Here is a 13,931-nt window from a genome sequence, read left to right on the forward strand (position 1 = left end):
GTAATGAGCCAATCAGGCCTATAATACGCTATCGCGCCTACTATTCGTGAAACAGAAGGGGTGTACACTGTATCGCGGCTTATTCACTCTGCACTAACGGTACAGTAGTATGAATGGCGCTTTCTTCCTGCTCAAATAAATAAATCGCTGTGTGCAACTATAGACGCGGTCACGGTGAGGTTTTCTTTATATTGCTTTGTGTTTTTCATTAACTTTGCGTAGTGCACAGTAAAAAAAAAACAGCGGCTGCAATAAGTAAAAGGCAGATACTTCTTGCGTTCAGCACTGCGAAGCTTACGGTATACGTGTAGGTAAGCAGCGACTGCGTTGCGCTTGAAACATCGTCGTGATCGAAAGGGGGGAGCTGCGAAGATGAAAAGTGCATTCGACAGTATATAACGACGATCCTTTCTGTTCTCACAGCGAGCCAATGTGTATGTTGTGTGTTATGATGTAATGAATAAAACATTTCGTAGAGGGAGAGACAGTTATGGTCGAGTAAGATCGAAAATGACTTCGTTCGGATCTCATAAATTCGCTCCGACAATGGCGTCCGGCGGGCAGTTTCAGAAAGGATCCGCGATGTATGGGAAAAATGCTTCGTTTGTGTTTATATACTGTTACCACCAGAAAATATCGACTCACCGAATGTCGATTCACTGAGACTGGGTTAACTTCGGTCGTAAAGAGACAGAAAACAAAAAATCGATCAGTTTTTCTGCGCAATGGTTGGAAAGTATAAGTGATGCTCGCTTTATAGATGAGTGTATATATAGGGCCGATCGACTCAGTAATGGAAACAATTCTTCGCGAGCATTTGACAGTGCGTTGGCGCAAGCGCCGACGACAAACGAGTCACCGTCATCGTCTCTCATGTACGCGGTGAAAACGAGAACTTTTCGTGCAGTGTCGAGAGTCGGGTGCAGTTCTTGTTTACGTATATTTTTTTTTTTTCGCGTGAGCGATGGCATCGTCGCGGCCCGGTTTTTTTATTTCGTTTAAAACAACGCGTCTTTCTCATTCGGCTAAAGCCACACCGGCTCACTTCGCGCTGCGAGTGTGCGTAGAGCGCCTGAGCCACTCGGTGATCAATGGCGACAGGTGGAAAATGTCGACGACGTATGAGCCATGTACACCAGAGCATAGCGTATACTTCCCAGAATAGTGTGAAGTGAGCCGCTCTCAAGCATCAGAGGCCTCCGCGGAAAGAGTGTCGCATTTGTTGAAGAGTGTTGTCAGTGCGAAGCACTTGTCGTATGCTGTCGTCGTCTCACGTCACGTGGCGTAACGCAGGCAAAACTATTGATAAAAATAGAATAAAAAATAAGAAGCAAGCGATCAATATAAAAAGAAATAAAGGGACAAACTGAAATACAAATTGAAATGAATAAAAATAAAGAGAGAAAAAAAGACAAGACTGGAAAATAGAAAAAGGAAGAAAATAAAACCGTAGAGAAGCCAAGAAAATAGACCAACTCGGTTCTTCCTTCATTCTTGGCACGCACATATAGTGTGGAGCTGCTGGTTTTTTTTTTTTTTTTTTTTTTTTGCTGTTTGTCAAGAGAATACTCCGTCTCGATAATCTTTAACCGTAGAACACCGACACACCTCTCATATAAGACCCGGATCATAACGCAACTTCTTTGTCGAAACAGACGTTCAAGAGACGTCGGCGGAATTGATAGATGAGCATTCTTGCCACGAACAAGGCAAGACCGCTCGTTAAAACGTTGGCTTCACTAACATGCATGCTCAACAGTGTTCGTTACTTGTTTGACAATAATGAAATACTCGCTTTAGTGCAGTATCGGGGTCCGGCGTCGTTCATTTGTGATATATGGACGGGTTTTCGTTAAGCGTAAACTTAGAGCCGAGAATTATGCTAATTTTATGTGCGTTGTGTGCTTCAGCGTCATTTTTACCGCTGACTTAAAAACAGAATCCCATGCTACAAGTGTTTTTTTTTTCGTCGACGACGTTGATTTAATCAACGTCGTTTCTTGTTGATTTAATCTTTTCTTTACTTCGACCTCTTCGTTAGGTCGTTTTAAAATTTTGTGAGCAATGTGTGTGAGTTCAGAACAATGACTAAGCTGTCAAGCCGAACAACTGAAATCGAAGAGCACGTTTCAAATACTCACATGTCGCGTACATGCCGGTTTATCTTTTCTTTATTATTATTGTAGCACGTACAGTCTGCCACGAGTACACACCACTGCTCTGCACGGCGCCTTCAGCTATTCGGAACACAAGATCAAAAGCATAAACAGCCCTCTGAACACCTTTCGCGCCTCATCACACCTGCATGTTTCGGCACTCACAGAAGTACTAAGTTATACCCTTCACTATCCCAGCGTAGTTACAAGCATTGCTGGCGCGTGCTGTTTTTAGTGGCCTAATCAAAGTCAGGTAGATTAAAGAGTTCTGTGCATTCACTAAACGCTTTAATGTGCGGCATTTGTGGGGTAATATATTTTGTAAGACGAGCTAATTGGTCTGAATGCATAATACCTTTTTCTTAGAGCACATTGTCAATGTGCGCTAAGGAAAAGTTATTGGGCTGCTTTCGCCACATCTGGGAGTCTACATCAATGGAAATGGCGTTTTCACACACAGAGTCATTTAATGCTCCCTCACTCACTCACTCCCTCACTCACTCACTCACTCACTCACTCAATACTTTCGTTTATTTACTTTACTCTCCACCGAAGAGAGAAGATATACATCACTGAACGCGCAAACTTGCTTGTTACTCTGCGCGCATTGAGGGCAAACCCTCTGCACCGTAGCACCGACTGTTAGCATATAGTATTGTTTTAACAGCCACTCCGAGATTGGTGCCAGACAAGGCTTGGTAAGGAGCGGTTCCTACAATGCCGTGCTACATGGAACGGTTCTATCCATGCGCGGCTGCGGTTCCGGATACCGCAGATCGGAGGTTGCCATCATTTCGTTTTATTTATATACTTTCGGTGCAAGCGCTGCGCCGAGTAGCGCGCTGCAGCTGCGCAGCGTCAGCGCCACTGCGGTGGCGTCGTCAGCTACGTTCAGCGCGGGAACGCATACGTCATTTTAACTTCGAATCAGATCCACGAGTGTTCGTTACGCTGGCAATGCTCTGGTCGGCGTGGCGTCCAACGCACTGAGCGATTGACATCTCAATGTGAGTTTTCATTTTTTTTTTCTCTTTCTCGACCTCTAATTCTCGGACTGTATTAATTCGCTATAGTTTTACGTAAAACGTAACAAGCCATGTTGGAGCTCGTGTCGGCTTGCACAGTGGATTCTGGCCTCCTTTTCGGAGCCTTCGATGCGCGTATTGCAGCCAAGCCACCGTGTGCGCGCTCCATGCGAGTAATAACTGTGGCGCAGTCAAATACAGTTATGGATCGATATCGTGCGGCTATAGGTTCGGTAAAGAAAATAATTTATATAGACTCTATGTATCTACAGTCTCTTCTCTTCTTCTTCTGTTTTTGTCATCGTTAATGTTGTAGAGCTGTTGTTTTATAAAAAGAAAGCTGTAGCACCGTCGTGTTCCCCAGTTATGATCAGACTCACCTAGGTATCGCAGCACATACGCAAGCATCACAACGAACACCACGTCACGTGTCTGGTGCTACGAATAACAAAAAGGCTTCGCGGCGCTATAGATCTCTTACTAACGCCACCTTGTGAAGTGTTTTCACTGCACAGTTACTATCACGCCCAGTGTTTATGCGCATTTTTTTTTTATTGATAACTCTGCTGTTCTTTGTTGTACGTCACTTTCTTATCAGGGTAAGGCTATATGAACACCTAATTAACTTGCGAGGCAATGATAATTCTCTCTTAGCATAGAAAAGCGCTATAGGTAAGGGAAAAGAATGGTGCACATATTTATTTATTACTCTGGTTTTTGTTATTAAGCCCGCTTTAACACTCATCGTGTCTCTTCGTGCTGTGATGTTCTCTTTGTTCGAGTGTGTTTTGTTCACATTCTTCAATGCAGTGAGTGCATCTATCTTGTGGCAATTCGTCATTCGTAAACATCTATAGCTACATTTTTGGTCGACTAGACGAGGCTATTGTACTCGGAAAGCTCGTGTCACGACTTTGGATTCTCCGATACGAATAAAGTTGTGAGTCGATCCGCTCAGCAGGTTCTACGCATGTTCGATTAGACCCAATTGTGTTTTCGCGCCCGGCAAGGTAACATATATTGTTAGGTGATCGCCAACCCTTCGATCATCGTTTGTAGCATTTCCTATAGTTTAGTTCAGGGCCTCACTGTAGATACAATGTTAAAAACAAGCAGTTATCTAGGATTCCACAGATAATTGCGCATTTCACAGAGGGACCACATGCGCAAAGCTCTTTGTTGCAAAGAACCGCTTTTGATTGGTCGGCTGCCTTAGCTAGTGTGTTTCTGTTTTCGTTGATTAGCTTTTGTCCTTACGAAACTACCTAGCATGAAAGACTGCTTCGTGAGTGCGGAGTCATACGCTGCTGCACGCAACAAGATTTGAATTAATTTCGCGCCTACGTGCACGACTCGTCTGTCGTATACCGGCTTTGAAGAGCTCTGTTATTCGCGCGGCATACCACACAGTGCACTCGCACATGTCGGGATGGCGCTTCGCAGCTGTGGCGGCCTCATGCGCCACTGCAAGCAGGCAGCTGAAAAACTCAAAAGAAAAAAAAATAAAGGAAGGAATCACATGTGTCGCGCTCACTGGAAGTGATTTTCAATGCTCGGCGCTTAGATTTAGCCGTCCATTTCCTATTATAGAGATGGAGACCTTTTATATAGGTAGGTGTACATAAATACACAGCACAACACAAACGCCTAACAAGACAAATGAAGTGTTCAACGCTTGTCACTTATTTCATTGGCGTGTAGGCGCGATAATCACGTGCTTGTCGTTCGGTACTGTGCGTATAAGCATCGATTTTTTTTTTTTGATCGCGATATGGAAGTCGCGTGTGAGTTGAGTGAAAGGGCTTTAATATAAACGTGTTCACTTTCTGTCTGACGTGGCACTTGATTGACGCCTCTCACTTGGTCTGCTCTGTCGACACATCTTAGTGAATGATGCCAGATAAGTTATATGAACAGCGTTAATACTAGACGGGCTCTGTTCTGGTAACAAACAACTCCTTTTTAACCTGTGTGGTTCACCCTACCATAACTGGTTTTACTCAACTCTCTGCTGACCGGTATAGCTCGAAACAACCATTATCGTATGATTTTTGTTTGTTTGTTTGTTAATTCGTTTGTTCGTTTATTTGTTTGTTTGTTTGTTAATTCGTTTGTTCGTTTATTTGTTTCTTTGTTTGTTTGTTTGTTTGTTTGTTTGATACGTAACGCTCGCAATGTCTACAATTTCCCGTCCCAATTTTCATTCCACAGCGGCGATGGCACGTTCGTCCACATAGCGTATCAATCGTATATGCATTTGCACGACACGTAAAGTGGCGACCTATTTTTTTTTTTTTACTGCCGCCTCCATAATTTTGCCATCGAAGCACACGACAGCATTTACTACAGCCACTTTCAACATCCTTTCTGTTGCCAACACACGATCGCCCGTATTTAGCCGTTAAACGTTACAAAATAGCATTTTGGTATATCTGTTGTCAACGGCGTCTCGCAACAACGAGTACAAAGTCGCGCCGGGTTATAGGGTATTGTAATACAAACACAAAAAAAGAAACCTAAGTTGTGGCGCAATAGAGATGAACAGCGTAACGACTCTTTTTATCTGCGTAATCGCCGAACACGCGGTCGCAAGTGTATTGTTGTTTATACGAGCACGTGCGTCATCGGCTATTCGTGCAGCCACAACGCTCTTTTTACGACGCGCCTCCTTTATTCTGATTTCGAGGCACGACAGACGGAACGACGAGGAAGGGGAGAAATAAAACGAAAATCGCTGGTATAAAAAAGATCGAGCAACCCCCTTCCGTCGCTAGCCTCAGTTGTTCTTTATGGCAGCCTGTAATATACGATCGCGGAAGGGAAGAGTTGACCGCTGACCCTGATTTAGCGTTGTAACCTAACCTTTTCTCTGTATACTCGACGCAGCATTTTCGAGCTAACATGCCCGTGGAGATATATGACCCATGCGAAAACACATACTCTATTTAAAAAGATTAAGAGAACTTCCGCTGCCGTAAAGACGGAAGCCGAACCGCCACGATGGTCTAGTGGTTACGATATACTCGACTGCTGACCAAAAGGTCACTGGATTGAATTCCAGCCGCGGAGGCCGCATTTTCGGTGCAGGTCAAATTGCTCGAAGCCCATGTGCTTAGATTTTGGTGTACGTTAAAGAATCCCCCCGATGGATGGTCGAAATTTTCGGAGCCCTCCGCTACGGCGTGCCTCGTAATGACATCGTGGTGCTGCAGCTATTAAAAAACACAAAACGTAACGTTTGTATTGTGCTTCATGACACTGTAGGTGCACCGGCTGCCATCATAGCTCGTTATAATCTCTTTTCGTAATGCATCACGTATGGTGTTTGAACAACAATAATGGAATAACTACAGCGATGCGACAAGTTCTTTTCGGGACATTTAAGTTTGTCACTGAGTCGTGACAGGGATGAAGGGAGCACACTGTAGGTCCGAAATCAAACTGTTTATTGGGCCGAACTTGTGGCCGGTGAACGGTAGATCAGGTTGAAGCGATACACACTGGCAGTGATGACTATACCGTTGAGGAAGAAATGTGTAAATGTTGCTGAGTTCTATGTGGCATTCCGAGTCTTTCAGTGCAGTGAACTTAAGCTACTATTATTTCTATAAAGGTCATATAATGAATGCTGCTTAAACCACAATCTCACTTTGCTACCCAGCAAATGCCGGCAAGCACAGCGCATTGTCGTTGGAGCCCACTATCACCGGACGTCAGCGCTTTCCCCGAACAACAAAGAAGAACCAGCAGGAATGTGTAAACATGCCTGTCTAACCGGGGTCACGACTATTTTAAAAGTGATTAACCTTTTGTGTGAAACGCAGCTTAATGCCCAGTTCTGCCGCAATGACGTACACAGGCAAATCACCAAAAATCATTTCTTTTCTCTGTCCATAGCGGTCGCCCCTCTTCCCCGTAACAAATTTAGACGCTCCCTAAAAAGTTGTCTACAGCACGCATCGGTACCATTCGCTGAGTTATGTGCGAAAGGGTATTTTGTAAAATTGAGATCTGTGGCACGAAAAAACCCGCGCAGGTAAACCTCTCCCCATGCTGACGAACTTATGTAGAGCAGTGCCCGGCAGAACACTGTATTTTTGTAATACGCGTCATGCCTGTGTCGCTCGGGCAGGTAGCATTAAAAGTATACTCATCACATTTACTTTCTTTTTTTTTTTTTGAAGCTCAAGTCCGCAACTTCATTTCGTTATTACGCGCACAACCGGCGTTCCACATTTGCGGTGAAGTCTCGTCGTCATTTTGACAACGCTTGTCTTTTTAATAGCTCAGATTTTAATGCCAGTTAATTCATTACAAAAACCGGATGAATGACTCAAGCTATATGCGTCGAACGTATGTGTACGGGGCTTCGCTTTTAAGTCCGTGGCTGTGGCAGTGCACCACAGCTCATTAAAAGTTACATTTAAGTGCCTAATGCGTGCAAATAACTAGTTAGATGGCGCTCACCATCGTTCATCTCAGCATATAACGTCAGTGTCGTGTCGACGGGAACTCAATTATCTATGAGCTATACCTCGCGCAATGGTTTGCCGATGTTGTACAACTCCCCAGGTACCTCCCTAAATGAGTACCTCTACACCACTATCATTCTTTTTTTTTATATTTTCAAAAGACTGCCCTTTGGCACAATAAGCATAGATAAAAATGGCACAGGTTCAAGTTGCACTCATGTACGATATGAGTGTAACAAGTTACAATCATGTCACAACCAATCATGTCACTCAATTACAATCACGTCACTCGTGTCACAAGTTACAATCTGTTATATGTTACAATCATATCACTTGTTAACATGTTAACGAGTTACACTCATGTATGAAGTTTAGCAAAGATCGGTGAAAAGGTCCTTTTATCCACTCTTGTAAGTCCGGAGGGCGACCGGGATGGTAACCCGTTGTTGTAAGATGGCGAAGGCGCGCTTGCTCTAGGCTTGGGCACGACCAGAGCAAGTGTGTCACGTCCACGGCAGTTATGGGAGCGTCACGAAAGGGGCAGGTGGTTCCAAACGCTGCGCGGTACTGATGCGTATACTATTAATTACTTGTCTCATGTTGATGAAGCTTAGAACACGCTCATGGCATGCTTTAGTGCTTTTAATACCATTTATTTTCATAGATAAAGTCACTGAAGAAGTTACACGCGTATCTGTATTTTTTTTTTTTTGTGAAACCAATAAAGCAACAAGAAATGGACCCAGTGAGGCGCATTCGTTCCTGACTTTTACTTCGTCTGAGGCAGCTTTGAAATATTTCTAATAGTAATTTAATTCAGGGCTCTGTTCGAGCGACTCGCGAAGAATTTGTTAGGAATTTATGGCTTGTTGTTCGCCTTCAAAGGTCACAGTGTCAACACAAATTCCTAGCACGCCAACGCTATTGAACTCGCCACGCTCAACATCGGTTCTCGTTTTCTTTATGTTGTTTCGTGACGCCCGCAGAATCCCCTCTTCTTCGACCTCTCACCTCGTGCTGTACCTCTACATAGAATGTATTAATACGTTCTTTATTGTCCATCAAATAAATTTGTTGTGCTGATACTTTCCTCCGGCAGCATTAGCTTACCTTAAACTGTACAACAAGGAACAACACATTAATTCTTAAGCAGCGAGATGATGATAATGATGATAAGTGGTTTGGCACAAAAGCCATACTTGACCAAAGAGCGCCATTAAGTAGCAAGAAGCATGTTTCACATATGGTGTTTTTCGTGGCTTGATTTTTGTACGGTGTGCGCAAGGTCGTTCACGATCACCAAAAAAGCGCGTTGCATTATTTTACCACATCTAAACGGTAAAGAAAAAAGCAAGTGCTTTTTTCGAATTCCTTCAAAAAAAATGTTCAAGATGGCTAGTGTTTCTTTTTCTTTCTTTTTGTGACATGCTTTTGCATAACACATGCCTAATGAACAGATTTACCTTTTTTTTTCTTTTTTTCAAGTTAAGTGTAGTATTAGAGATTCTGATTTTCTTATTATTTTATGATGCTCCTAAATATTGTGAAACTTTGATGAAAGTTCAGATCGAAAGCGTAAAACGAATGTAAGACGAGGATTTTATTGCTAGACGTATGGCTGGTCACGTTTGTTTCTTTTCAAATGTTTTAAAGGCTCCCCTTCTCGATTGCGTGGGGGGTTTCAATTCATGGAGACATTGTGCGTAAAATGCACAGACACAGACAGAAAATATTACGAGTGACTAGCTCACGGAATCCGGACCGACCTTGGTGCAGACGTCCGTTCATTGTCTCCAATTATTTATATTATTTTTCGTTAAGTGGCCCTATGCTCAAGCGCTGTTGTACATTACGAAAGTAATGCACAAAACAATCTCGGAAGAGAAATGCGCTTCGAGACATGTAAAAGTTCACTTGAAGTTGTACAAGAGTACGTCCACTTAGCACAGGTAGTAACCGCAGAGCCGAACCACGAAATTGAAGAAACTAGAAGAATAATAATGGGGAGGAGCAAATTCGGCAAGCATTCTCAAATCATGAATGATGAATTCTAGACTGCCGCTATGCCCCAAGAGGAAGGTATATAACAGCTGTATCTTACCAGTACTTACCTACGGAGCAGAAACCTGTAAGTTTTACAAAAAAACGTACAACCTAAGTTGAGGATGACGCAGCGAGCAATGGAAAGGAAAATTATAGGTGTAATCATACATGACACAAGAAGAGAGCAGAGTTTATCAGGGGACGAACGGGCGTTAAGGACAGCATAGTCGAAATCAAGAAGAAGAAATGGTCATGGGCAGCGCACGTAGTGTGAAGGCAGGACAACCGCTAGTCATTAAGGATCACGGACCATGGACACCAAGAGAAGGCAAGCTGGTTACGGGGAGACAAAAAAATTAGCTGGGTAGATGAGATTAGGAAGTTTGCGGGTGCAAAGTGGCAGCAGCAAGCACAAGACCTTGTAAACTGGTGGAACATAGGTGAGGCCATTTGTCCTGCAGTGGGCCTAGTCATGATGACGATGACGATACTTAAACGCGATACAGTATGCTTTGGTACCACTATATAGAAGGAATAGGGCACCCAGCTAACTGCATAACTATCAAAGCCTACAGAGCGTTTCACAAATATTTTCTTACATGACGCATCTATATATCTCGTTTTAGCAAGACGCTTGAATAGAGCGTGTGATACTAAATTACTCAAACACTGAATTCCTTCAAGCAGTTCCTTTATGCTCATTTAAAGTCCTGCAAAGAGCTCGGTCCAGACTGGCGTAGGGGCTTGGTCTACACAGGAAAGGTCGATCTACACAGTGGCGTAGCCCCTGACTACGCCACTGTGTAGATGCGTTGCGTTTCGCTTAAGCTTATCAAAATTTTCTTGCAAGCCAATAAACTCGCGTACTTTCAAGCCCCGGCCGATTAGCGTGTCGCCAGAGAGTTAAATAACACATTTTACAGAACAATTCAGCCGATAAGACTCTGATGTGTTAATGTGGGTAAACGGCTTATTAGTCCCACACCTTCCAAAGTACCGACGTGATAAGGCATCTGGCTATATAGGTTAACCCTTCCACATCTCAATACAGAGCGATTCTGAAATATGCGATAATAGATACGCATACGGAGGCACCTATTTTGTACGCTTGAATTATGTTTGCATATTACATCCTTTCAGGTGGCGTGATTGCGTAGTAGAGTAAGCGAGACTTAGGCGTCGCGCGACAGAAAAAAAAAAGATCGACAAGGTAAAAAGGCGTGTAGCCCTGCAAGCCTCTGGCTTCCGTGCCTACGTGGTTTATCCCCACGCTTAACCACACACTGATCGGCTAGAGCGTAGTGACACCACGAATACGAGTGTAATATGTGCTCTCTCATCCACGAGCCTTCGTCCCGAAGAGGTGTACTGTAACTCTGCATTACGATCGTCCACTACCGTCCATCGAGCATTTTATTCACCTGTGCGTGCCTAGACCCGAGCCTCCAAGGCTTAATCCTGGCTGATGGTTAGACGCATATCCCCCACAGTGTCACTGCGCTCCCTGAGCTTATTATGCAAGAGCATCTGGCTGCTTAAGCACGCTATAAGGAGCATGCCGTTAACGCACGCAGGAGGGTGCGTATCGAGAGGGAGATAGAAGGAAGAGAGAGAAACCATGCGTCCTTTCTTTTGTCTTCGATCTTTTTATGGGCACTGTCCTCCCCTACACCGGCATCCCCGACACTTGGCGCATTTACGACGCGCCTATCCCATGTCCTCCGTCCCTCGTCGGCCGTTACGAGGACGCTGGGCGAGAGGACCAACGCGTGGCCACTACGTATACTTCCCTCTTCTTTCCCTTCTGCTTTCGTTTTCGGTCAGTTTACAGCCGCGGCATTATACCTGGCCGAACGAGCCTGAGCCGTAAACAGCGCCCTTCCTGCGCCACAGCAGGCTTCGCCTGCACGTTTTTTTTTTTTTTTGTCTCGTTTTGCGATCGTTTCAGACGGAACCAGCCCACCATCTATAACTATTCACCGGATAACGTTCTGCCGCTGGCTCATACTATCCCACTCTTTATCTAGCGCGTGCGGGCTTATTGTATCGTCTCAATGTAACCGCGTAAAACCGTCTTGCGTAATAACGACAAAAAATGGAAATAAACGCACAGAGCGAGGAGAAACATCGAATTGCCCGTTGCTACGATCGCATTTATACGTGCACAATGACATATGCTGTGTATACAGCATATGTCCTTGTGGCCGTCGGGCAAAGAGTCTCATGGGCGCCGGATGGTGGCGGTAGATAACTATTCAAGTATTCAGATAGCTGAGGGAAGCGTAAACGTCTCGCATGCGAAACTATAAGGAAAGATATATTTGATACTGCTATGAGACATTTCCTTCGAGATTTATGTGACTGACTTTTTTTTCTTTTCTCTCTCGGAGTGTATAAAGAAGCTCGCTTTATGATTTCTTTTTCTCGTTCTTATAGGCTGGTGAAGGGTTTCTTTGCGGTATATGCACTGGATTTTCGCCGAATGCCCCACCTCGGCACACTCTGATCAAGGCATTGCTGCATTTGTTGCAGGCAACGTGGTCTCGGTGCCTCACTATCTTGAGTTTGATGTTGGCCATTGGGCATGCTCCGAATCAAAACAGCGCTGCGAATTATTAAACTTTGGAAGAATATTATGTTCTGCAATAATTAGCAAGTTTTTGCGCTTCTATTTATTCAGTGTACGCGTGAAAATATGCACGTTTCATCGATACATTTGTGGCAATGGAGTACTTGACCAAATTTTGTCCCAGCTCACGAAAGCATGTGTGGCTATTATTATGCGCTGCGGGACGATTTTTCACCAAAAAAAAAAGAACCAAGTGCAAAGAAGAATGGATTTGTTAAGCGACCGTGTGCTTGAAATATGCTTGACATTGTGGATAGAGAGAGAGATAAGGACAAATAAAATACAGAGAGGCTAGCCAGAGGATGACTCATGTTTGCTACTCTGTACTTGAGAATAAAAAAAAAGGGGGTGGGGGGGGTGTAAAATAATGAAAGAGATGAAACTGTTGTGAGACCACAGGAGAAGAACAGACAAACACGTATAATGACACCTGCTGCGATTTGACCCGGCAACGTGTGACCTACACACCTTTCCTCAGTGTCAGGTCGAGCACGTCGTTACATTATTAATGTACAATCGACGAGTGAACAAAAAGGGCTCACTAAAACGTGATCTTTCGTTTCCGCTTTATAGCCTGTGGGCCTGATGTCAGCTCGATTTGGGCTTGCTCGTTTACTACGAGGCCTAAAGTGACTATGTAAACCGCATTACTGCAGCATGGTGAAATATGGCGATTTCGAGTTGTCGCAGGTGAGAGCTGTTCTACTCTGTCATTTCTTGTCCAGCTTTAATTTTAGCTTTGATACGGCAACTATTGGTATAATAAATCAAAGTGAAGGGGGAAAAACGAGCTTAACAACTCAGTTTCTTCGCGTCTCGTCAAAGAACAAGCACCGGCAAAACCTGCTGCGCCTGCATCTTTTTGTCTGCACCCGCATCCCTCTGTCTCGGTCTGACGCAATCACGTTGTCTGCGCGTGTTGCAACCTGTGCACTTTCATTCGATCAACGAGATAGGGAGCGTCAGGTTACGACATTACACCCGGGGTCCCGGGGCTCTTTTCACCACACATTTGAGCGGCCAAACACCTGCTCATCCTTCTGATTCAGCACGTCTCGCAACACATCTACGTATATACTTGCGCGCATTCCCGTTTCACTATGTGTAGCCCTGTTTCTATGTTCCCCCATTCTCCTTACGCTGACGACCCCTCCACGTCTTCAGCCGTAACTAGAGAAAGGTCATGGAGCAGTATAAGGACCAACAAGAACAAGTGTAGCGCGCTCACACGTGGCTTTACGAGGCCATTACACACGGTGCAGTTAAGCGCATGGTTACCGTGGCGGTGCGGGATGGGAACACGGCAGAAGACGCGCCTCTCATTGGCTCTTCTACTGTTCTTTCCTTTACGGATGCGCCTGATTCCCCACACGCTTTCCCGACGTACGGGTTCAAGAAGGCGATGTCGCAACTCGCGAGGGCGCCAACCTCCGCGGCTCCCGGCCAATTGCGCACCAACCCCGGCGCACCCCTTTCGTCTGGTCTCCCTGGGGATGCTCATTCAGCCCGTATACCCTTTAGAGCGTTTCTCCTTCACAGCCCCCGATGCGCCCTGTTAGCTTTCTCAAAGCCTGGCCGCATCCCTCTCGAGTCAGCTGCCCATATT

The 13,931-nt window shown here is 44.7% G+C and overlaps 1 protein-coding gene across 2 annotated transcripts in view; it reads left to right on the forward strand.

The window, feature by feature from the left end:
* LOC119170309 (uncharacterized) overlaps window positions 1-13,931 on the forward strand; it is a 303,502-nt gene that overhangs the window by 243,765 nt on the left and 45,806 nt on the right. Inside the window, exon 1 of one of the 2 annotated variants that reach the window (XM_075877054.1) lies at window positions 1,980-3,163. The exons of the other annotated variant lie outside the window; for it this stretch is intronic. Coding sequence (XP_075733169.1) covers window positions 3,162-3,163 — 2 coding nt within the window. The 5' untranslated portion in view covers window positions 1,980-3,161. Of the gene's footprint in view, window positions 1-1,979; window positions 3,164-13,931 lie in introns of those variants that run through there. 2 annotated transcript variants of the gene reach the window in all.

Source organism: Rhipicephalus microplus, chromosome 2 (assembly GCF_043290135.1).
Source record: "Rhipicephalus microplus isolate Deutch F79 chromosome 2, USDA_Rmic, whole genome shotgun sequence".
In the NCBI taxonomy this organism is placed as follows: domain Eukaryota; kingdom Metazoa; phylum Arthropoda; class Arachnida; order Ixodida; family Ixodidae; genus Rhipicephalus; species Rhipicephalus microplus.